General features: G+C 38.3%; 4 protein-coding genes across 7 annotated transcripts; 2 read left to right on the forward strand and 2 right to left on the reverse strand.

Annotated features, from left to right (window-relative positions):
- Positions 1 to 13,005: 13,005 nt before the first annotated feature.
- LOC122327676 (nuclear receptor 2C2-associated protein) lies at positions 13,006 to 14,711 on the forward strand. Of its 2 annotated transcripts, none has more exons than XM_043223153.1 (5): positions 13,006 to 13,133; positions 13,229 to 13,319; positions 13,402 to 13,507; positions 14,021 to 14,103; positions 14,260 to 14,711. In XM_043223153.1, the coding sequence occupies exons 1-5, from the start codon at positions 13,096 to 13,098 to the stop codon at positions 14,371 to 14,373; spliced, it is 432 nt and encodes a 143-aa protein (XP_043079088.1). In that variant the 5' UTR covers positions 13,006 to 13,095; the 3' UTR covers positions 14,374 to 14,711. The 2 variants fall into 2 exon arrangements, with proteins under 2 accessions (XP_043079088.1, XP_043079089.1); XM_043223154.1 differs by having other exon boundaries at positions 13,009 to 13,133; positions 14,021 to 14,088; positions 14,334 to 14,711.
- On the reverse strand, positions 14,667 to 16,353 carry rfxank (regulatory factor X-associated ankyrin-containing protein). Of its 2 annotated transcripts, none has more exons than XM_043223152.1 (8): positions 16,116 to 16,353; positions 15,875 to 15,985; positions 15,706 to 15,771; positions 15,491 to 15,591; positions 15,272 to 15,397; positions 15,107 to 15,173; positions 14,959 to 15,039; positions 14,667 to 14,867 (listed from the first exon to the last, which is right to left on the reverse strand). In XM_043223152.1, the coding sequence occupies exons 2-8, from the start codon at positions 15,972 to 15,974 to the stop codon at positions 14,797 to 14,799; spliced, it is 612 nt and encodes a 203-aa protein (XP_043079087.1). In that variant the 5' UTR covers positions 15,975 to 15,985; positions 16,116 to 16,353; the 3' UTR covers positions 14,667 to 14,796. The 2 variants fall into 2 exon arrangements, with proteins under 2 accessions (XP_043079087.1, XP_043079086.1); XM_043223151.1 differs by having other exon boundaries at positions 15,875 to 15,988.
- A 303-nt stretch (positions 16,354 to 16,656) lies between these two features.
- borcs8 (BLOC-1 related complex subunit 8) lies at positions 16,657 to 22,001 on the forward strand. 2 transcript variants are annotated; one of them, XM_043223155.1, is made up of 6 exons: positions 16,657 to 16,813; positions 16,993 to 17,105; positions 18,371 to 18,435; positions 18,522 to 18,629; positions 18,823 to 18,908; positions 21,309 to 22,001. In XM_043223155.1, the coding sequence occupies exons 1-5, from the start codon at positions 16,777 to 16,779 to the stop codon at positions 18,884 to 18,886; spliced, it is 387 nt and encodes a 128-aa protein (XP_043079090.1). In that variant the 5' UTR covers positions 16,657 to 16,776; the 3' UTR covers positions 18,887 to 18,908; positions 21,309 to 22,001. The 2 variants fall into 2 exon arrangements, with proteins under 2 accessions (XP_043079090.1, XP_043079091.1); XM_043223156.1 differs by lacking the exon at positions 18,823 to 18,908.
- tmem221 (transmembrane protein 221) lies at positions 19,044 to 23,461 on the reverse strand. Its single transcript, XM_043223149.1, has 3 exons — positions 22,568 to 23,461; positions 22,039 to 22,124; positions 19,044 to 21,211 (listed from the first exon to the last, which is right to left on the reverse strand). Exons 1-3 carry the CDS (start codon positions 22,855 to 22,857, stop codon positions 20,727 to 20,729), a joined length of 861 nt encoding a protein of 286 aa, XP_043079084.1. The 5' UTR covers positions 22,858 to 23,461; the 3' UTR covers positions 19,044 to 20,726.
- Between the last annotated feature and the right edge of the window lie 552 nt (positions 23,462 to 24,013).

Below are 24,013 nucleotides of genomic sequence, written 5' to 3' on the forward strand. Positions count from 1 at the left end.
CTGCTTAACAGCTGCATGTTTCCATTGTTTGCAAATGAACAGTAAATATAATAAACAATCGGTTAATCATAGTGGTTAACAGCAACTTGAGGGGGATAGAATGACATAACGTTAAGGAAATTATTGAAAAAGTGGTCAGGGCATAATAAACCATTATCTTGAACGCTGACACAATGCATCACACTGGATATATTATACAAAACACATCCAGGCCTTACAGCAGATGGAAGAGTCAACGTGTGTGGGTGGATGTCGGCCTAAGAAATCATAATTGGCAGATATAACCCATCAGGCTATGTAAACTCGCTTCCTTTCCTCCAGGCCGAGACAATGTCGGGATCAAAGAGTGTCCTTGGGCTGAGTTGTTTTACACACAGAGGGTAAAAGCTTAATTCCACCACCCATAAACACACACACACACACACACACACTTTCTGTGCTCTCACTGTGAGCAAAAAAACACAATTACAAATCATAGAAAGACTAAACGTATGCCTACAGCTATTTACAAACGCAAATACCCATCATAAAAACCCTCTCTAGCTTCATTACATTCTTCAGCTTGAGGGGTGAAAGCGGGGATGTAGTATATCCTGTAAGATGCGCTAACAACATGCTCTGTGTCACACAGATGTGTTTCCATAAGGAGCCCCGCAATCTGAAAAGAACATTAAATATGTCTCTTGTTATGGCTCCTTGATGGAGCTGCAGCCAGATGTCCTATTGCTTTCTGCCCAGGGGAAAAATAGGCTTATCTATTAAAAGACAGAACGAGATTTCATCTCAAATGATCCCTTCTTGTGTCATACTTGTTAAAGAAATCTTCCAGGTTCAAGTCAATCTCTCACGGCACAGATGCTGTTAATTACCAGAGAAAAAAAAATAAATACGATTCATCTGTCGGTTTCATTTCTGTTTGCAGAAGTGCATTTACACTGAAGTCAACGGGGCAAAGAAGTCCTGCAGGCTAAACGGTAAAATGCACATTTTTAAAAAACATTATACGTGTTAAATATTAGAACACAATATCCGTACCATATGAGACAATATTTTAAATTTATTGTGCATTATTTTTTTAACCGATTTTTACATTTAGATAACCATTAACATCATTTAATGTTCACTAGAATGAAGTCTTCAGATTTAGATAACCTTTGCCATCATCTAAAGTTAACTAAATCTTAAAATTAATACTCAAATTAATTAAATGTTGCATGTTGCAAATCTGAAAATGTGTGTTCATTGTAATACTATACTATACTTATAATATATTATAAACAGTGATATCTAAAACAAACTTAAAGGTGTAAGCACTTTAAATCAAATAGTATCTGCTTATTTTTAGTTACCAGCAATTTAATTCAATTTTATTTTATTTGTTTAAATCTCCCAGTGTTTCAATATTGGTGCATCCCAAGTGTTGATATGAGAAAGGCATGATTAAAAAAAAAAAAAAAAATCACTTACTAACTTATACATAGTTAAACTCAGTTTTGCAAACTCCTGTGACAAACATAAAACGACAAAAATAAAAATGATACTTTGCGCAAGGACACTAGAAAAGAACTGTTGACATCGGAGAAAAAAAACACATTGGCAAACAACCAGATGTTAATTCACCTAGAAACGTATCCAATTATTTGCTTGTTGAAACTATTTAAAATTGTCTGCGGTGATCAAAGGCAAGCCACGCATGCTGTGGATGAAGCTTGACTTGTTTTAACCCTGATATACACCTTCAATCCAAGTAAACCAAACAGATGCCTCGCCGTCTGAAAGGACTTTGGCAAATAAAAAGGGATTGAGGTAAGCAGCGATAGGACATCTGGAAAGAAATTTCCCGAGGTTCAGATTCTCCGACAAAACACATTGTTGACAAGAGCGGCACCTGAGCGAGTGAGGATTTCACTGTTTACACTTTATCATGCAATGAAAGCAATCCGACAACTGTCAGGATGACATTTCACGAGAGCAGGGCAGAAAAAAGCACCTAAAAAAAGCCCAAAGCACCATTTCCACCGATTCACCCTATTATGTGTGAGGGAAAGCTCTGTGTTAATGGGAAACACTCTGTGATTCTGCACAACTGTGTCCTTTTCAGACGTGGAATGGACTCGGTAAGCAGCTTCTGTGAGAGCGGTAGTGCCCATTAAGCTAGCGAGGCTAGAAACTGTGAAAGCCGGGGGGATGGCCACAGCAATTCAAGCTGCTTGTCTCAGAGGAAACACTTCTGTCAGTTATGCTTGGCCAGAGCACAACAGTCTGAAAAAAACGCCCAAGTGCTTCATTCTCCAAGAGCTTCTCTCCAAACCCTGAATTTAACCATTAAGTCTTGTGTAACGTCACTAAAACGGGTTAAAAATAACACTTTTCCTTTCACACCTATGAGATTTCCCTAAAAACATTACAGCAACAATCTAACAACGTCTTGGCAACCATATGCAAGTATCAGTGAGTTTTGTGCAGGAAAATGGAAAGAAAATGTAAAAATGTTCTTTAGTCACAGGCTGTATATGATGCAACGCACAAAACTGTTTCGTTTCGCTAGAAAAGTGTTTTTGTCGAAGGGTTCTAAAGTGCATAAAGGGCTGTTGAAGTTGTTTCCACTACCCACCCGCTTGTTCACTTCTCTAAAGAGGCATTGTTCACCTAAAATGGAAGGTTTTGTCATCGTTTTTCACCTTCATTGCTTTTTGCTGATGTTTAGAGCAAAATGTCCTCTTCTTTATCTTCTCCATTAAATGAAAGATTCGACCTAGGATTTGGATTTAAGTCCTGGTAAACCAGCTGCAACTCTCAGAAAATGTGAAAATTTAATTTTCTTAGACACAAGCTTTATTGATTTACTGGTATGTTCAGGTTAGTTTTGAAACCCACCAGATTCTTCAAGTATTTTGGTCTTATTTTTATTCTACTAAAAAAAGTGTTTTGTCAAAGCATTTCTGAAGTGCATAAAGGGCTGTTTAAGTCGTTTCCACTTGATGTTGTTTAGTTTTGAAGGGATCGCTTATTTAAAATCAAACATTTTGTCTTTACTTTTTCAACCTCATGGCTTTTACACATTTTATGACTTTGTGGAAGTGATGGATATAGCATAATGTCCATGGTGCTCTTCTTCATTCAATAAATTTAATTGTTGATGGGTGGCTGACCAACACTTGGTCCACATTTTTTTACTCCATTGTTTAGAAAAAAAAATGTCCATGTGAAAATGCAAAAACATGCTATAAAGTGCTTAAAAGAGCTTGCCAAACCAATACGTGGCGATATAACTCTTACTGTAAAGCCATGTTGGCCAATCAGAAGCCTACAAAAGTGCAGCATTTTTATCAGCTACAAAATTTCTACAAATTTTCTCCCTGTCAAGATTTTTCCCGATACTGCATTTGCATGTGGACAAATGACCAAAGCAAATAAAAATAGCTGCGGTTTTAAAAATACCTGTTATTGTGTGAACAGGGTCTGAGATTAGGTAAGTAACAACTTAAATTTCAATATGTTCCTTACTTCATACACCTTTGACATATAATCATATGTCAGCTTTCTTGGAACTTGAAAACCCCTGGTTGCACTGAAGAAAGCAGTTCAGACATTCTTCAGAACTTCTCCGTTGGCTTTCTGTGGAAGATCGTACAGGTTTGGAGTGACAAAACTAAAAGTAAACAATCACAGAACTCTCACTTTGGGGTGAATTAAGGACAGGGTAAAAACCATGAACAGACAGATAGCAGCTTAGTCAATATATTCTACGTGTATCATCTGGAATTTGAAGGTACCATGATGTTGTTGCCCTCAGAGATAGAGCACGGTGAATTTGAGAGGCACTCCAGGGATTGCTATGCCATAACAATAAGATCCGTCACATAACATGTCCAAAACACCCCCCAAAGACAATTCTCTCTTTCAAAGCCATGACAGTGCGATTGTTCCCCCTTTTCTCCTCGTTTCAATTTGACGGCTTTGTTAACCTGACCGCTCATCTGAATCACCCTTTCATCTACAAAGCAGTAAGCTAATTGGCACTGTCCCTGCACAACCCATTAGGACATTCCTAAATTCACATACAGAGTAAAAAATGAAATGATTGACTAAGCCACAACACATACTTGCTCAAAATGAACATGATGAAAGACAAAAATACAGGTTGAAAGCCAAGGGGAAAAAATGACTAATTTTTGCCATTTTAATAATGTGTTTCACAGGATTCATCTGTCTGTTATTGTCTGCTATAGCGGAATGATGTTCATTTTGCCTCTAATATTATAACTCTTTCGTTTAACACGTATCTTCATAAGTCAGTAAGTTTTGAAGTGCTTTATTGTTATCTTATTCAGTTAACTAATTGTGGGAATATTTCAATTGAATGATCAACCTCTTTTTGACAAAACAATAGAGCGCACTGCTTTGCTTGTACTAGCCCCAGACAATAACCCAGACTATAACCCAGAAGATGCTTTGTGTCGTGTGTATAGCTTGCTTACCCCAATCAAAAGAAAGTTCCCATGGCCCAAGGGGAGATTTATTTAGTCTTTAATGGCTATGCTTCTCAGAGGTTGTATGGGGCCTAAATTGCGTCTCTGAAGGACAGCTCATCATATCAAAGACAACAGAATGAGCCTCGAGTTATAGCAAGTGTGCTGGTTTGAATTGGTACTTAAACCCAAGCCCGATGTCAAACTTATTTGTCCTCTTCGCTGAACAATGTTTTCAACTCTGATCCTCTATCATAGTAATGAGTCTATGGATTCTAGAACACTTGTGAGCATTGGCCTTGAGAATGAGAAGTTATCAGAAGAGTAAGAATGGAAAAAAACAGACACCATTCAACAGAGAGTTTCACGGCGTTCGTAACTATAAGTGACGATGGGTATCAAAAGCAGAGAGAAGATACTGAGTGTATGTTGATCCGTCAGAAATGCAAACCAGGATCTGATAAGCATGGAGAAGCCGTTTGTGACTTTCCGGATCACAGAACAGCAGAGATTGCTATGGTTGCTTAGTAAACCCATCAAAAGATTAAAGCTCACCTCTATCTTTAAAGGAACAGTTTACCCAGAAATGGAAATTCTGTTTACTCACCCTCATGTCGTCCCAAACCCATATGACTTCCTCGCTTCCAGGGAGATGTTTAGCTTCTGAAGTATCCCTCCCAATGCTCTGATGGTCCTGAATGAGCATCAGAGCCTATTTTTACGAGATCTCAAACTTTCAAGGGCATGCACAGCTTCTTACCTTTGACAGTCAAGTATTCCTTTAACCATAACAAAGTAGTTTCAAGAAGATCCCAACAAGATAACAGGAAGCAGGTGTAATACATGATGTCTGAGTGTGTGTCTGGCCCCTCTAGATAAAGACACGAGTTTCACCGCATTCAATGATGGGGAAAGGATTTAAACGATATCAAACTTGATGGAACATAATGTGCGCTCCATTCTTTCCGAAACAAGATAAGACGTATTTGACACTCAACAACAAATGAAGCACTCCTCCGCATGGAGAATAGCCTCAAATAGTCACGGTGCAACATTTGTCGTAGCAAAGAAATGAAGCCGTGCTTTCTCCTAACAAATGAACTTGTTCTTTGTTGGCAGAAAAGGCCTTGAACATTTTTCTTCGAACAATTCATTGGTGAAAAGAACTTTCTGTGACTTTGGGATCCTGGGGTTTTATTACACACCTGTCTGTTCACTTTAATCTGATCTGTGATCTGCATTGTCATGAAATGCCGCTGAGTCGGTTGGTTTGTCCGTCTCTAAATCTTGCTAAAAAAGTGTGGCCACCGAGAAGTCATAAGGATATATATATATATATATATATATATATATATATATATATATATATATATATATATATATATATATATATATATATATATATATAAAGGGCAATCAAATTTCGCGCCTTAATCCAGTTCCAAGCCATCAGATTTGTAGGCCATGGATTGTCACACCATAATCCTATTAAAATTTAGTCTGAAATATGACATAATTGGATGAAAATATGTTTACAGTAACAAGGCAATTCCATTTGATTCGGTGTTCGTTTTAAAGGTAATTTAAGTCAGCACTTATTTACTTATTAACATTGCATCCCAAATTCTGATTTTAGGAAATCATTCAGGATGAGACTGCTCTTTCAAAAATAGTCCTTCCTCAAAAAAACCTTCCTCCCGAACGCTGAAACCTTCCAATGTATCTAAAATGTTAAGCAAATACTCTTCCAACTGCACTCAAATTGTTTTCCCTTCAGCAAACAATATTTTTAACATACGGGAAGCTAATTATGTGTCAACATCAGGATTCCACGTCTTTGCGTTATGTAAATTGACCTGAAACAAGGTTTACATATCTGCATCTGAAGACTCGAAAGATGTTCAGCATGTTGCTAAGCTACCAGGAAGGAGCGAGGCATTCTTCTGGTCTTTGGTTCAACAAGGGGGTTACCGTCCTGCTTGCAGGAAATTGCTCAGCGTGACTCAGATGTATAAGACTCTGAGAATAAGAAATGGACTTGCGAATAATTTCCTCCTCTGTCATATACAATCTTCCATCCAGTGACATTTCCAAACCATTGATCCGCTGACACCGCACCCAAATGCCAGTGCTATGTTAAATGGCTGGGTTAACTCAGTGACGTGGTAAGATCAAAAGAATTCAACCATTCAACTTGGGCTGCATATAAAGGGGGACAGAGCAATTTGAGCTGTTCTATGATTAAAGTCCCAATGTGCTCGAAGTAGCAACAGATCTTGTCTTGCATATTGTGATGTATATCCACATGAACTGGATTATGAAACCTTTTCAAATGTCTTAGTTCAAGCCGTCTACACGTCTGAATGCAAGCTTGCAGTCTATTGTAACAAAGGGTTTATGTGTTTTGTTTATGCAGACCAAACGGACACGGTCTGGAATACGTTACCTGAGAAGAGTCTGTCATTTCGACATTTTGATTTGGAGAATAATGTGAAAACTATGAGAACACAGCTGAAATACTTTGAGAGTAAAAGCTGAAATTTTGAGAATAAAGTTTAAATATTTTGAGAATAAATTTGAAATTAAATATAGCCTATACTCTCGAAATATTCAAAAATATTTAGACTTGACACACATTCACATGATGTCAATGATGTCAACTTGTTGATAGAGATAAACAATACTTTTTCCAATGCTAAATTTATGAAATCTGTTTCGACAAGATAATATTACCTCAAAACATTTGATTTTTCCTTTTTCATCTTGAAAAAAACAAGACATTTTTCGATAATGCAGTCAGCGCCTCGATACCCAACTCCAGTCAAAATATTGAATATTGCTAGCAGTCCAAGTACCCATCAAAAGTGTTTCCTATTTGCGCACATGCAAATGTGAGATATTGCATTGCAATGGACAGGAATATCACAGGGTTTGCACAATGCAGTGGATCTTAATCACAGCAGGCTTACTCACCGCTAGAAACACTAGCATTGTCCCATAGCCAACAGAAATGTAGTCACAGACCGGGTCCAAGTGTCTGGAGGGTTCATCATTCTTATTTGAGAAGCTGCAATGAGAGCGTAGACACGTCTATTATGTGGGGATGAGCTGAAGAAATTGGATATAAAGTGAAAGAGTTTGAATGGAGTTTGCATGGAAATTGGATCATTTATGAGGTGAAATTGGTGCCATTGAGAGCGAAATCAATTGGATTGGACAATATTGGAGCTTGAATTGAACTAGCAGTAACCGAATTGACCCAGACATGATGAAGTCCCTTCTGGCAGCTGTTGGACTTCGAGACCACCACCTCTCTGAACCCCTACAAATATACAGTGTCGCAATGAGCCAGTGGACTCTTTGCATTTGAGTAAATGTATGGTATTATTAGGTTCTCTCACTAACATTTCATGTAGAGAGCCACATGCTGAGCCACCCAGGTGTTAGCTGCTGTCATGCCATGTGTATGTCTGGGTTAATGAGATGGAATCTTCTAATTCGAGGTGTTACTTTGTGGGAACAGCAGTAAAAGCAATTTGCAGGGTTAAACTGATGTGCAAGTAAAAGGAAAACTAGCAAGGATTCACACCTTTGTCTCCGTGAGAGGCAGCCGTTTTCATTCAAGGCAATGAGAAAGAAAACACAGTGGGGAGAAACTAGTAATCGAAAACAGCGTAGGGCCTTAAGAGCACACAAAAGGACATTCAAAAAGAACACGGCGGTCAATTTGTTCATATAGCAACATGACCTTCGAATTTAGTCCGTTCGGCAAATGATGTGTCTTTTATGTGGAAAGGGCTTTTTGAGTAAAAGAGCCTTGATGACGTTTTAAACAGCGCTTTGAAATGGCACTCATATTAATTTAATTTGCACTCTAGATGTTTATTTTCCATTTGATCTGCAACACATTACTTACTCTCATGCACCGCGCGAGGGTTTAACAACACGCAAATTGAATCACCATGACAACAAATGACCTCTTATGTCCTAGTTGGTAAGTTCCATGAATTCTAAAATAACTAAAGGCATGAGGGCTCGCCGAAGCTTTGTTCCAAACTCAGTGAACCGTGTTGCTGCCTACAGCCCAGGTGGGCAACTGCCTTCCAAGGCAGCATACTAACTAAAATGGAAGCCGATTGATTTGAACCACTATACACGGTTAGCAGTTAATGACACAATATTCTAATAAGCGTAAGAGGTGCATAGCAGGAGCATGTAACTATTTAATCACTATATTTCAGTACTAAATGAAAATTTATTATACTTGAGTGTCACTTTTTTGGGTCAAGAGGATATGGAAGTTTTGTTTCTAGAACAAGATGAAAAAATGGTGACTTCTCACAAAGACTCCACTTCTTAATTATAAAATAACCTTCAATTCTGAGAAAAATTGCCTTTTTATTTTTTAATTGAATGGTGAAAAAAAGAGATGTGAAAAAATAATAAATCCACAGGGGAAAAAAAACATTATATTACCTCAAAATTCAATTGCAAGAAGAACTGTGAGAAATTAACTCACAATTGTTTTACATTTGATATTAGCAAGATATAAACTGTAAAAGTCATAGCTTTTTTCATATGTGGTGAAAAACAAAAAAATTTAAATTAAAAAACACAAAAATCTTGAGATTTGTGAAATTCTGAATTTCAAGATGTTGACTTGCCATTACCTTTTTTATTGTTATTTTTTATTCCATGGCAGAGGAAAAACAGATGTAAAAAAAAATTATATTTTATATTAAAAGTAATAATTTAGTGATATGTTAAATATTGTAAAAAAAAATCTGAATTTCAAGGTGCAAATTTACAACTTTTTTTAATTGGTACTTTTATTTATATGATTTATTACATTATTTTGTGAAGAAAAAAAACTATATGTAAAGTTTATTTCCCTCAAACTTCTCTCACAATTGACAACTATGAGTAAAACGGCGAGCAAAGAAAGCCGATATTACCCCTTTTTTATTTATTTATTTATTTTTTAATCCCGTGGCAGAAACAAGCTTCCGCAGATGCTGCTTCTTCATGGTGCCTTAAAGTCCTGCCTAGGTAGACAGCTCAAATCACAGCGGTAACTTGGCACTGGTCCCAAATGGAGTGTTGAAAAATTTCCAATATAGCAGGCGCTTCTTGTACTAGCCCTTTGGCGATTTAGGTCGAGCGTCAGTGGAGTATTTAAACCAAAGTGGGCACACTTCACAAACCCTGCTGATGCAGGTCGTTTTTACAGTAGAACCAATAGCCAAGGGGATTTACTGCTCTGTTCACGAGGCACCATGACAAAGTGCTCTGGCCTGACAACAGGACAACGTTGCTGAGGTCTGTCATTTGCCAATAGGTGATAGTAAGCCCTGCAGTTATGCTGCAGAGATGAAGCTGACATTGCTCCGGTTGTGCAATAGATCTCTCCTCTGGGTTGAAGCTACATGTAAGATTAAGTCTTTTCTCAAGATCAAAAACAGAGAAATGGGAGATTTAAAGAACTATTCCGGGTGCTAATTAATCTCAAAATCTACAGCGAGGAACCTATAACAGAAGCTAATTTGTAAACATTACAGTAAGTTTCAATGGTATTGCCATAGATGACCAAATACGTGTCATGGCTTTAGTGGGAAAAAAAAAACTCTGCATGCATACCGTAATGCTGTAACTTTGTGGCTCAAACAACAAACACGTTGCAATAAACAAGTGCGTACGAGCTTCGTATTTCAGCTTTTATACTGTCCATAAAATGGGCCCATTCACTTCCGCTGGAAATCCCTCACTGTGACCTCAATTTTAGCAATATATAAAGAAAGCAACAAACAAAATCCAGTCGAAATTAGCATTAGGCCACGAATGGTGTTGTCGATTGAGCCTAACTTGTATTGAAACCAAATATTCCTCCAATTAGTCCCGTTCCTGTATAAAAGTAACAAAAAAAAGAGGTGTTAACAAGATCTCGCCTGTGATTTTTCCCTCCAACGGGAAGAAAACTGCTTCACCATTATGGTGAATATACGCCTACTAAGCACAAAGATATCACAAGCCGGTTTCCCTTTAACGTCGCCATTACAAAGACTAAAACAGCCATTAGCATCTGAAAGCGTTCTATTTAACAAACAATAGGCCATTAGAGCACATGCTGAATATTTCCTTGTCTTGTCAATCTTCTTTCCTCCGTGCATCAATCTTTCTTGTAATTTAGTGCTGGCAGGAGCACGCATGTTCACCTTGAATAATGACCGCCAACCTCAAGACTGGGAGGGAGACAATAACCAAAATCTTTTGCTTGCAGTCGTAAGCAAATAAAGCATGAGCGACTGCACTTTGCATCGGAAGCAGCCGAGCATATTGTGCAAGCGCTTCGCTCCTAAAGGGTTTAATTATGAGTCGCGCTAATATTGAAGCAGAAAATTCTGGTGCCGGGGACAAGTGCGAGGCTTGCCAAAAACCATGGAACGGCTCAGACACAACTAATTGCTCCAGAGCAAACAGATGTGTCTTCTATTTGGAGGCATTTTCAGCTTATTAAAGCACAGAGTGCCTCGTGGCACATCAAACCGCATTCAGAATAATTGATTGGCTGTGAATATCGTATCAACCTACGGCATGCAAAAAGAGGTCCCATTCATATATCACCCTTTGAGAGGGGATTGTCAGACCGGAGCAATGATTGAAAATTAGCAGCAACAAAAAAAAAAAGCTTAATGCTGAACATATTGCTCAAATTTAATTTTACTGTAAAATGGCCGTACGTGACCAGGGTTGCCAGGTCCAGCCAATATCTTCTCAAAACTAGCCCAAAACTAGCCTTTTATGGGGGGAAAACCACATTTATTTGCTATTATTATTATTTTTTTTTTTATAAAAGTCGCATTACAGGGGCTAAACAGTACGTTATTTGGGTCGCTTCAACCAGTGGACATGAATAACATGAGCTCTGCCTCAAAAAACACTTTACTAATTGTTCCTGTGCTGGAATCAACAAAATATTTTTATGAAATCTTGACCCGTCAACACTTACAACAAAAATTACATATGACCTTTAGTTAAATCCAGCCTCCATTGGGTATGGTTGCTCGCTCAGAAATCCTATTAGAAAGAATTAAAGAGTTCCTCGTAATTTTTTTGTTAATAAAGTGGTAAAAACTGAATGGGTATTAGTCGTACATGAGCTGGAATGAAGTGTGACATTGCAAGCATATTATTTGCCATTTTCTTGAAAGAACTCGCTAAATCAACCAGTAACGTGATTAAAAACTGGAAAGTCTGCAAATCTGAATCAATGCAGTTGACTGAAACGAGAGAAAAAAAGCAATTACAAGCGACTTTAACGTGTAAATTAACTTTAAAGTGTAAATGAAAAGAATGTTTATAAAATGTATTTAATATAATGCATACCGTAAGAGTAAGCTCTTAAGATAATCGGTTTTGGGTATTGACTTTGTTCTACACAAACAAATTAATCGTATGTGACCTGAAATATTGAACAATTTGATTGTGCTGTGATTGTTGTTTTCAGCTACTCTGCCATCGGGGGACCTGAATCAATAAATGAAGTCTACACGAATTAGATACATTAACATTAATTATCTTTGAAACTAATTTAAAATATATTTATTGGGAAATTAGGGTTGTATATATAGTTTAAAACAATAGCATGTTTGTTGGTTTTTAGATTCTCCATTAACTTCAGCTAGGATTAGTCGGTAACTAAAGCAGATCTGGCAAAGAGAGAAAACAATATTTTGTCAGCCATTTTACAGTGTCTTTGTACATAGCATACAGATCAGCAAAAGGTTCGTGTAGTCCAATGATGCCGGAGATTAAGTGTTGCAATCATTAAGAACATCTGGAAGTTTAATCCTGTTAAAAATCGAGATGAAATCGAATTGCGATCTTGAGATTGTAATGCATTTCAACCCTCTCTTTGGGCCAATCTGCTCAAGTGCCCGAAGACTGTAAATCAGTCAAACAAGCTGGACCTGGAAAGCTTAATTAAAATCACGTCGGTCACTCTCACTCTGATCTCGCTCCTCTATTTACAGGAAGAACGAACATTTCTTCCCAAAATGGCCAAATCCTCAGTTTCGGGTGAAAGCCGCAACTGCTGCAGGACAAAAGAGATGATGTTCTGCGTCGCCTCAAAAACACACAAAGGCATTTCCAACGGAATTAGATAATTAATAAACAGGACTGAATTTCATTTCGCGGTAATACTAAAACATTGGTTCTCAGCAGGTTTTACCTCAGGTCCCAGATTTTTTTTGTCGTTTAGTGTTGACACGGTACCAAAATTACGTAATAAACTACCTCAGTACCGTTTCTAACTACCCCAAGACCCATTTGTGGTTAAAAAAAACAAACAAATTAGAAGGAAATGTGTATTCTGGGTTGTTAACACCGAGCAGAGCCCAAAAATGGACACCGAGGTTATTCTGTGGACAATTACACAAATTTTGATAAACGATATGTAGGTTTCACGCACCTTGAACAAGTAGGTCTAGCAAAGAAAACGTGCTTTCTTGACTAGCAATTGTTGAGCGACATCTAACGGTAAAGAAAGGAATTGAACGCTGCCCTTACTGTCGTGAAATCACGCACGCCTTCGTTCGCCCGCAGTTGAAAGGTCGAGCTGAAGATGGCAGAGTCGTTGATTTGTAACAACACGCAAAGCAGGTAGAAAAACGTGTGCCAATAAACACTAACGCGTTCTTGTCCGCGTGAACTATATGTTATGCTAGAAGAGGTTCAATATAGTTTCTGTCTCGCAGGGTGAGTTCTGTGCTGAACAGAGACGCCAAGCAGTTCGGGAAGAAGTTCATGTTTGATTCTAACGAGGAGACGTGCTGGAATTCCGACCAGGTAACGTGGCCGAGTTGGCGCGACGTTTCGCGCGCTTTTCTCATCCTCGTGACCCATTTTACCAACTTATTTTTGAAAATAGGGTGAATCCCAGTGGGTTGTCTTGGAGTTTCCGCAGCCCGTGAAAGTGTCAGAGCTCAGGCTACAGTTCCAAGGAGGCTTTTCAGGAAAATCTTGCAAATTACGAGGTCAGTGGACACAAACGATATTAGCTTGCGCGGTATAACGTTAAAATGGGCTTTAATGAGCTCGGTGGTTGTTAAGGAATGGTATACGTTTATGTAGATGGAATAATGTACTGTGTTTTTCAAGTGGTGTCAAAGAATGATTGAACTAGCTGCTTTTCATAAATTGCTGTTGCCATGAAAACCTAAAATTGCTGCAAAATAGCTCAACTTAGCATTTTGTTTCTATTTTGCAGTATTTGCCGTCTTGATACATGTTCCTGGCTTCATGAACAGTCAATGAACATTTGATTTAGCCTTACCAATTGTAGTTCGACTCTTTCTGCAGTTTAAGCCAGTGTGTGGCGCCAAATGAATGGCTTTTCAGGGAGCCATTTGAATCGTATTCAACAAAATCAAAACGCAGAATCATTCACCACTGAAATATCGCTACTCCGTTGAACTGCATCCCAAGGCCTTATATCTACGACTGGCTAACAATAATAGTAGACGTTTTAAAACGTTTGTTTTCTGCAGGTTGTGCCAAAGAAGAGGATCTCAGACATATTGTGGACTTCTATCCAGAGGACAACAACTGTCTACAAATATCCTTCCAGATGGTGCAATATTATTCTTCATTTTCAGCAGTCACCACCTTTTGTTTTTGCATCTGCTTAGATAAATGCATGTATCACCATATTCTCCCATATTGTCTTCTGAACTCCGTCAAAGTCAGTGGACTTGCGTAACCTACTTAAACTTTTGTTTTCTCTCAGTTCCTGGCCAACGGCCAAATCGCCAGTGTCTTCAATTTATCCCAAGCTTATCAAGTCCTTGATTCTTCACCCACAGTTTTCCCATTCAAGATGCCCCTTCGGTTCAGAGGCTAAAAATAGTATTCGAAAACAGTGCTGACTTTTTTGGAAGAATAATTGTTTACACGTTGGATATCCTGGGGGAGAAGGTTTTGTAATGTTTTGAGAAAAGGACAAAGCGGAAATATGAAGAGGCGGCAATGCCAACCAACATATTTCCCCCATCGCTTTACCTCCGAATGTGGAGTTTATTTCCGCCTACTCGCAGGAAACGCATAAACTGATCTCCATTTTTCATCGCATTTCCTTTCTTTCTACAGAGACTGTGGATTATATTCACGTCAAGTCAATACACATGAGCTACACGATTTGTAAAAAAAAGTGTTTTTAATTAAAAACGATAGAAAAACTGATTGTTTGTTACATCTCTCGTGTCAAAATAAAGCTATAAAATATACGCAAGATTATTATAAGGTCTAGTACGAGCGGCCCTCTGCTTCATGTGTTTCCAGACACAGAAACCGGTTCCCGAAAGAGCTTCAAAACGTGATCTTCAAGCAGTTTTTGCACTGCAGACGAGATGGAAGACATGTCGGTTATTAATTAATGCAAATAAAATGTACGATCTGTCGTATTAATATACTGTAGTATATGCCTTGCCTTTTTTGTGGCCCAATGCAACAGCGAGAGCAACAGGACTGTAGCCGGAGTCTGCCTCAAACGTGATATCCGCCCCGCATCCTAAACACAGACTTACTTTGGTTCATCGTAACAATTAATAAAATGCGTGAATGGAACGAAAACTTACTCAAGAGAGCTTCGACACATTTCGTGTGATTCCCACGTACTGCATACAGAAGAGGGGTCCCACCGTTCTGTTACGAGAGTGAAAGCTTTTAGATCTGGAAAATGTGGCTGCGTGTGATGTATTCATGAAGCTGCACAGATATTTTCAGAATAAATAAACTTGTACCCAGTCATAGGAATCAATATCGACACCGTTTTGTAGGAGAACATTAACAATATCTGCAAATCCTCCGGCGCTGGCCAAAGACAAGGCACTTTCTCGTTCTCTAGCAAGTGTTCTCGGATCGGCTCCCTGATATAATATAACATGATTAAAAAGTAATATATATATATATATATACATACGTAGTCCAGACTTAGTGGCTATAAAATGTGTGTTTCTCACCTTCTGAAGGAGGAACTCCACCATCATTATCTCTCCAAAAGCAGCAGCCCACATTAGTGGTGTGAAACCTCGCTCATCCTGACAGTTAAGTAGAGAGCTGTCTGCAAAATTACCCAGATGTATACACACACATTCATTCATTCATTTGGTTATTTATGAAAGTACGCGCCAGATGACCTTATTTATTAAAGCAAGCATTGTATACCAATTGATACCTTTGGATAAATGTAATTCCAGTTGTGAAATCTCTCCATGGGCTGCCAGCTGATGAATTGAGAGGTCTGCAAGACGTGATAAAATGCCATAAGCATGTTAAAAAAAAAGACTATTAAATGTCAGCATTTGAAAGCTGCCTATATCTATAGAAGGAGGAGGCAGACCCACTGTCTAAAGTGGCGGGTCGGACTGTGACTTCATTCCCCCGCTGTTTGTTTGTCAGAGTTGTCGAGTGGTTTACAGCATTCTCATCATTTCGGTTTTCCATAGTCGTCACACCTGCTTTAAATGCACGCAATATAGAAAGTATGCAGAAATAAGTAATAAGGACGATTAGCGCCAATTATTGGGCGTAAATAGTGAATGGTGCTCATTTGAAATGGCGAAATATGACTCGGGAGAATCTTACCTTCGATTGTTTACATGATCTTAAACTTCACGGGTTCGTGTGATCGTATACGCCGCTTTTGTTTCCTGATTCGGCTGCAAAAGTGAAACTGAAATAGAAGTCTCGCAAGTGCACTGAACTCGCGCGCACTCAAAGTCTAATAAACGATGTCCTAAGAAACGGTGCTTTTCTCATAATGTATACTTCACTTTTGGCTGCAAAATTAACTGCGTCTTTTTCAACAATTAGAGTTGGAATACTAGCTTGAAGTGGGTTTTATGAACGAGTCGGGGGATTTGAACGAATCTTTTAGGAATCGTTTTAGTTCACTGACTCGAGGAGCGCTCAGTGCTTTCGTGTGATTTTTTTAGTAGACTTAAAAAAAACAATCGTTCACAATTTCATTAAAGTCACGAACTGCTTCGTTGAGTGACACGGCTGTCACCTACATGCGTAAACAAACAGAAAAGGCCACTGTACGATTCAGTGAATCATTATTGGTGAACCGATTCAAACGATCCGATTCACGTAGTTGAATCAACCTCCAGAACCAGTGGCTAGGAACTAAATATTGGCCTGATGTTACTCCGGATGATGTTTTGAGAGCACACTCGTAACTCGGCAGCAGAGCTCGGAGAGTATATAAGAGGAAATTAATACCATACGTTAATATTTAATAAAAATGGAGGATCAAGAAATGCAGTTGAAAGTAAAAAGAGGTATACCGTGGATACATTCAGAGTTTTAACGTCTACTGATTCGTGTTTTCTAATCAGTGTGCTTGTTTACATCCCCATTTAACTTATTTAAAGCGTATTTAAGCGATTTGAGGTTACACATAATTTGACACGAACCTCCCGAAGAGATGCTGATTGTGTTTTGTTTATTTCTGCTGCAGTGACTGATAAATTCACAGAGAGTATGTATGTCCTGGCCAACGAACCGTCCATAGCGCTTTATAGGTTACAAGAGCACGTGAGAAGATCCCTGCCAGAGCTCGTGCAGCACAAGGTAAGGTACCTTACTGTATGTGTTTGATGCATTGCCTAGTCTAGATTACAGTAAGAACATTTGCCTAAACACCAGCCATATTAGAAAATTGAATAGGTTTCACTTAAGAGTCTCACTTTACATTTAAAATCTTGCTGGAAAACAGCATCATGCTGTATAATATATTATTTATTGTTACAAGAAACTGTTAAAAAAACTAAAATATATACTTCTTAGTTTAACTTATTTTCCGTTGCATGTCATATATAATATAGGCCTTTTTTTCAGTTGGTTGAATGTGTAACAGTTTCAGGGAGGATGGGAGGTGGGACTATTTTAAAAAGGGTTTTATTTCATGTAAAGAATTTTTCTTCTGGGGTCTGAAATTAAGGAATTACGGGCGATATTGATAAATGATATTTTGCTGAATGCATTTTTGGCCGGTTTAAGTCCGTCACGGATATATAAATGGCAACAAAAGTGCCGGTGGGTGGCAGGAAGTCCCCGAATAAATAAACCATCTATTGAATCGTTCAAATGAATGATCATCTGAATGGATGACCTTATTTTTTTCCTTCAAGGAACGGAATATATACGTATATTATTTATTTTTATTTACTTTCTTGGTTTATTGCTGTAATTATAAGAGCGATATGTCAGGGGGATGTATTTAAATTCTAATCAAGATAAAATCTGTCTTTTTAAAGACCCTCAGAACCATTTTGAAAAAAAAAAGAAATAAGATTTGCTGGGAGTTTGTGCGCGCTTCTGATTGGCCAATCGCACTTATTTAAATTGTGATAATTTTAATATTTAATGCGTGTGTTTTTTTTTCGACCAGTACTTTGGGCATGATAAAGACCGTTATAAATAAAATGTATTGTTTTACTTAATTGTTGTGCTGATTTATTGTGGACATGGAGGTGTTGTGCATTTATTTTATTGTAATTTATTGTCTTTGTACTTCTGTAGCGCTTTGGTTGTAATAAATCAAATGAATTATTATATTATTTTATCAAGTTGACCTAAGTGTTGTAATTATGCACTTGTATACAAATATGCAGATGGTACATATTTAGCTTTGTTATTGTCTTTTATTTTTGTTTGTATTTTTGTAGCTTTGGGTGTCAGAAAAAGTCAGTCAACAATATAAAAAAAAAAATATATATATATATATATATATATATATATATATATATATATATATATATATATATATAAATTTTATCTACTGTTATTATATTAGCAAATTGACTGAAGTGCTGTGATGAATTGTGAATCTGTAGACAGACATGCAAAGTTGGGAGGAACAAAGTCAAGGAGCAATCTACACCGTTGAATATGCATGCAGGTAAGATGTGCATTACACGAACTGATTATTTATATTATGTACTACTTTATTTAATATTCTTAATGTCTTTTTTTTGTGTCTTTCAGTGCGGTTAAAAGCATGTCGAATAGCAGTCTCTATTTCAAGAACATAGACGGTCTGCTCCGGCAAGCCATTTCACTGAAGGAACAGATCGGCGGCTCGCAGGGTCGAAGGTTGGACTTACTATCCGTTTGAATGCGATTACATGCATCTACGTTATTACTTTTCTTTATTTTTTGGTTTTACATATCGCTTCACTGTTTAATGTAAATGTGGCATCGGCTCCCTGTAACTTTTCTTTTGCTTGTTTGCTTCACTTTTAATTTGCTCGCTTTTTCTGTGTTTTAAACGCACATGCCACTTCAGTGCTGTGAAACCTGCAATTAATCCAAACGATACACCCACACACACTTCAGTCACACCGCCCTGACTCATGGAAATCTTTCTCTCAGGTTAGTTTTACTTCATTTTTCTTTCTTTTTCTTTCTTTCTTTCTTTCACGCATGCAGTGTTAGTGTTAATTTGACAGTTTACGTACAAAACTGATTAATAGTAATAATAATAATAATAATAATAAAAACATTTCATAGTATTTAATTTTTATTGTGACAGACATTTAAAAACACAGATTCAAATAGTTATCAGTTATGCCTTTCTCTTCACTTTTTTTATTGTTGTATCGTTCTGCTGCAAAGTATGGTTCTGTTCCAGAAGTCTTTCTGCTTAAAATATCACTATTACTAAAATATCATTACTACTTCAGTAGTAATTTCGCATTATTATTATTTTGCGTTTCAACAATTAGAGAGATCTAACACCTGTGAGCTGATATTAAGCGTACAAAAAAAAAAAGATTTTGCTTTAAACGTCACATAAATAATTTAAGCTGCAGTAATTTGATGAAAAAGCAGTCCTGTTGTAAATTATTATTACTATTTAAAGTAACTATGTACTATTTTAATATATTTCATTCGTATGCAAAGCTGAATTTTCTGCATCATTACTCTGGTCCCCGGCGTCACGGCTGTAATATTTCGCCAATATTATTGTTTTTACCTTAAATGTTTTCATCAAATAAATGCAGACTTACAGAGCACAAGAGATTTTTTTTTTTTTGTAAAAACAGAAAAACATGGTAATTATTTTAAACTTTGGCCACAACTGTCTATGCATATATATTAAATGAGGCCCGTTATATAAAGCCACATTATATAATGCCCATCTTAAAGAGTCAGTTCACCCAAAAGTGAAAAGTCAGTCAATGATTACTCGCCCTCATGATGATATTTATGAAAATTAAGATATTTTTGATTAAATCCAAGACCTCTCCTACCCTCCGTAGACCTCAAGGGAACTTTCACAATAAAGGCTCAGAAACATAGCAAGGACATCAATAAAAAAAAAAAAAAAAAAAAGTCCATCAATGGTTCAACTGCAATTCTACGAAGCTATGAAAATATTTATGCACAAAGAAAACGATAATTAATTCTGTAACACTTTATTTCGATATTCCACTTCAGACACTCTACTAACAGGAAGTCATTTTGCATCTACATGTCATCTAGCAGTCATTAGAGTATTAGTAGACGCTCTGCTTGATGTCTTCTAACACAGGGGTCATCAAACGTGATCCTGGAGGGCCGGAGTTCTGCAGAGTTTAGGTCTAACTTGCCTCAACACACCAGCCTGGAGGTTTTAAGTATACCTAGTAAGACCGTGATTAGCTGCTTCAGGTGGGTTTGATTAGCATCGGAGCTAAACTCTGCAGGACCCCCTAACAGGCTAATCTAAGAGCTAGGTAGAGACGTAGTTACAAAATTACCAACAGAATGTGTTAAAGGCACTGTCAAAGTAAAGTGTAACCATTTATGCTCTCTATTCTGCCATTCTGTAGAGTACCCTTCCGAACGCAATCAACATAATGAGCGTTGTTTACGTTCAGCGCGCTCGCGAAGTCTGCCGAACAGAAACGGTGCTGATTGCGCTCTGGGCTACTCTCCAAAATGGAGGAGGACCGTAACTCGGGGATGAGAATTATGCCGCTGTTGTTTTCTTTGCGCATTTTTTTTCCCGCCGTTTCATAGAATTGAACCACTGATGTCACATGGATTGTCTACAGAGGGACAGAGCTCTCAGAATTCATCAAGAGCAGCTTAATTAGGTTTCTGAAGACGAACGAAGGTCTTCCGTGTTCAGAGCGAGTAATTAACGACAGAATTGCCGTTTTTGGGGCGAACTGTCCCCTTCGCGTGAACCGGATGCGAAACCATTCACACTAAAGTCGAATCCTTGATGGTGGCTTTTCTAGCAAATACAGATCTCATCTCGCTGTTGACCCCGTTCCAGGGTTTGGCCTGCGCTTGAAACAGGCCGGACTCCGTGGAAAGCGTCCGTCCGCTCCCACCGCCGCCGTAGCCGTCCTTATCGCCCCGAGGGCCGTTAGACGCCGAGTAATGCGATTTAGGGTCGACGTGAACGGGGTTGATGAAATAGCTGTGCATGTTGGCTAAGCTGTGCTGCCGCCGTGGCTTTTCAGCGAGGCTTAGGTTCGACGTACGGATTCCAGCCACGTTTTCAGGCTCGCTGCGGTACGTGGTGTGGGCATGTTCACTGCGCGAGCGTTTGGCTGCGCGTGCGGCCCGTATTAGGGAGTGAATAATGATGAGTAACAGGACGAGGACTCCGGAGGACAGCACGCAGACGCTGGCTATGCCCGTCTCGACTTCAAACACCAGTAACATGTAAATAGACATGGCTGTGAGGGGGGAAAAAATTCAATATTTATGTCAAATCACTCCATGCCGTGTCATCCGTACGGTGAATATCAACTAACGCATTGTTGTTTTCCACAGGAAAAGAACTTTGGATCCTAGCATGCTAAAGGACGGAGGAGAAAAGCACAGCTCTGGGATATAGACTGAAGAAGATCTGGATAAAAACGTATACCATATTCACCTTATTAATGATGACTGCTACTCTAGACTATGGAAGCCTGTTGTCAGGTTTAAAATAAGAAATAAAATCATCATAACACGAGTCATAATTGGGAGTTGCAACGCCGGGAATATATTGAAGTTGCGAGATTAAAGTTGCAAGTGTCAAAAATCAATGCATTTGCGAGATTTAATGTAACATTGTAGCATAGTCGCATTATAACATTTAAACACACAATTGTGAAAATTACTGTTGAAGAAAAAAGTTGCAACTCCAAGGGAAAAAGATGCAATTGCGAAGATATTGGCATTGCGAGGTTTAATATTGCATTGTGAAATAAATTCAAATTATGAGATATAATTAAATTTTATAGTGCAAGTAAATGATATAAAGTAGTGGTGCCATTTCTTTCTGAAACAGGCTTCCTTAAAGCAAATCCTTTGGTATGTAAGGATTAAACATGACATTTATAAGCTGCTTGGGGTGTTTTGGTTACAGTTTTTTTCACATTTTGCACATTAGTTCTTCATTTGTTATAACACGGTCAGCGTAATTGTTCTGTAAATGTGTATATACCGAACTCAATGATTAAAGTTTTTAAGTATAATTCATGACGTGGCTTCCATATTGTTTTTGCGTGCCACTCACCAGCTAAGTAAACTGAAACTCCGAGGCAAAACAGTCCAGTGGTCACATGCCGAACAACCCTGCTATCCAGCAGAAACCAGTCGGCCCTATGGGATATAAAAGCAAAAACTGAGATCATTTCTAGCCGTATGGATGAGTGACCAATAGCAGGGCCGTAATGTGCATAACAAATACAAAGGCCTGCTAGAATAGGCAATAAGCTGTTCTTTAAAACATGGGTCATATCTGAGAATATTGGAGGTCAAAATTAAATTCAATTAAACGTCAATTACCTTCGAAATACAGAATGGCCCTCAAAATATTGGAGCTATATAGCATTTTTACTTGAATAAAGAAACCCTGGAGTTGTCAGATTTGCACATGTAGGCTACTGTGAATGTGTTTTGCTAACGTTTATCAACCGAAAACCTTTTGCAATATGGGGTTTTAGGACTTTTTATCACTTCAAATCTGGGTCGAGGGGGGGTTTGCTTGGAAAGTGTGCCGTCGTTCAAATTTGCAGGCTCTAAACCCAATTGAGCAAGTTTACCTTCGCGTGTCTGGCTCTCCTCGGCACATTTCGGCGGCGAAATAGCTGTGAAGCAAACACACGACGACCGAGCTTAAGTTGAGCGTCAGAGACAGAGCCGACAGGACCGCGGAAACGGGCATCAACACGGCCGGGACGTCGCTCGGCCCTAAAGCGGACGAGTCCTTCACGGCCGCCTGCTGCGCTCGGAGCTGGAAGATCAAAATGACGGACAAGACGGACATCATCCCGGACAGCGTCCCTGAAAGCGCGAGCACCGCGAGAGACCGCTGGCTGTAGGAAGGCGTCATGTCCGACGGCGAACAAACGGCCAACTCCGCGAAAGTCCATCAAAAGATGATGCTTTTTTTTGTTGTCCCCCCGATGTGTTTTCTTCTCGACCTGGAAAACAAACGACGCTTGAGGGGCTTGCTCTGGAATGCGCGCGCTCTCGTGCCGCCGTTGCTCGGTCAGGGCATGTGATCCACTTTAAATCCCCAGATTAAAAACTTTTTTTTTTTTCCATGCAACAGCGAGGAGTTTTTATTTGGATGCAGGCTTACTCGTCCCTGCGCTTTATTCGGCTCCCGTCCTGAAGAATGCACTCGCTTGCGTCTGGTTCAGGGCGTGCAACAGGTGCAGCGTTCCCAATTAAAGTCTATTTTTTTTATTTTTCAAGCACGGGAATCGTCCTGTTGCGGACGAGCAAGCGCTCTGGAAATGTTTTGCTAAGTGACTTGCGAACAAGCAACTTTAGGCAATAATGGCAGCAAAAACTATAGGAATAGTTAAAAACTAGAAAAATAACTGATATAAGAATATAAGGGAGTAGTAGGCTGTGTATTATCTATAGCTTGTGCTGTCAAGCGATTAATCGCGTTACAAAATAAAAGTTTTCTGACTAGTATATGTGTTTGTTTTGTGCATATTTATCATTAATATATAAAAACACACACACAGCATATATTTTGAAATATTTATTTATATATTTGTATGCATATAATTTATATTATAAATGTTTCGTATTTAAAAAGTAACATATTGTTTAAAGAAATATAAACATGCGTGTGTTTGCATTTATATATACATGATAAATGCACACACATACATTATGTATTTTATTTTGAACATGATTAATCGTTTGGCATCACTAATTATTTGTTATTAGTGTTATATTAAAGTATATTTGCTATGAATGCAAGTTTGTTAGATTGCTAAAGAAAAATGTTTGAATTTTGTTTTGCTGGGTTTGAGTGAAATGGGCCTATGACGAGATCATTAAAGCAATGCATGTTTATAGTGTCATTGGCAAATACATGTATAGGCTATTAAAAATATTTTGCACAACAAGAAAGATTTCTAGATCAGGGTTTGAGAGCGCTAAGGTAAGAGACCCTGCGACTGCATTGCCTCTTTTGTGTGTTTTGAAAGTGGTGCAAATAGAGGCAGTTTGCTTCCTTTTAAAGC

The sequence above is a fragment of the Puntigrus tetrazona genome, chromosome 22 (genome assembly GCF_018831695.1).
Source record: "Puntigrus tetrazona isolate hp1 chromosome 22, ASM1883169v1, whole genome shotgun sequence".
Taxonomy (NCBI): domain Eukaryota; kingdom Metazoa; phylum Chordata; class Actinopteri; order Cypriniformes; family Cyprinidae; genus Puntigrus; species Puntigrus tetrazona.

Coding starts and splice junctions, on each gene's coding strand:
- tmem221 (XM_043223149.1), bottom strand. CDS start 22,857: ATGACGCCTTCCTACAGCCAGCGGTCTCTCGCGGTGCTCGCGCTTTCA. Junction 22,125..22,567: donor GGAGAGCCAGACACGCGAAG/GTAAACTTGCTC, acceptor TATATCCCATAG/GGCCGACTGGTTTCTGCTGG. Junction 21,212..22,038: donor AGTTTCAGTTTACTTAGCTG/GTGAGTGGCACG, acceptor CCCCCCTCACAG/CCATGTCTATTTACATGTTA.
- LOC122327676 (XM_043223153.1), top strand. CDS start 13,096: ATGGCAGAGTCGTTGATTTGTAACAACACGCAAAGCAG. Junction 13,320..13,401: donor CGTGCTGGAATTCCGACCAG/GTAACGTGGCCG, acceptor TTTTGAAAATAG/GGTGAATCCCAGTGGGTTGT. Junction 14,104..14,259: donor TACAAATATCCTTCCAGATG/GTGCAATATTAT, acceptor GTTTTCTCTCAG/TTCCTGGCCAACGGCCAAAT.
- rfxank (XM_043223152.1), bottom strand. CDS start 15,974: ATGGAAAACCGAAATGATGAGAATGCTGTAAACCACTCGACAACTCTG. Junction 15,040..15,106: donor ATGTGTCGAAGCTCTCTTGA/GTAAGTTTTCGT, acceptor GTCTGTGTTTAG/GATGCGGGGCGGATATCACG. Junction 14,868..14,958: donor TGCATTGGGCCACAAAAAAG/GCAAGGCATATA, acceptor TCTCGTCTGCAG/TGCAAAAACTGCTTGAAGAT.
- borcs8 (XM_043223155.1), top strand. CDS start 16,777: ATGGAGGATCAAGAAATGCAGTTGAAAGTAAAAAGAG. Junction 16,814..16,992: donor GCAGTTGAAAGTAAAAAGAG/GTATACCGTGGA, acceptor TTTCTGCTGCAG/TGACTGATAAATTCACAGAG. Junction 18,630..18,822: donor GGCGGCTCGCAGGGTCGAAG/GTTGGACTTACT, acceptor ATGCCACTTCAG/TGCTGTGAAACCTGCAATTA.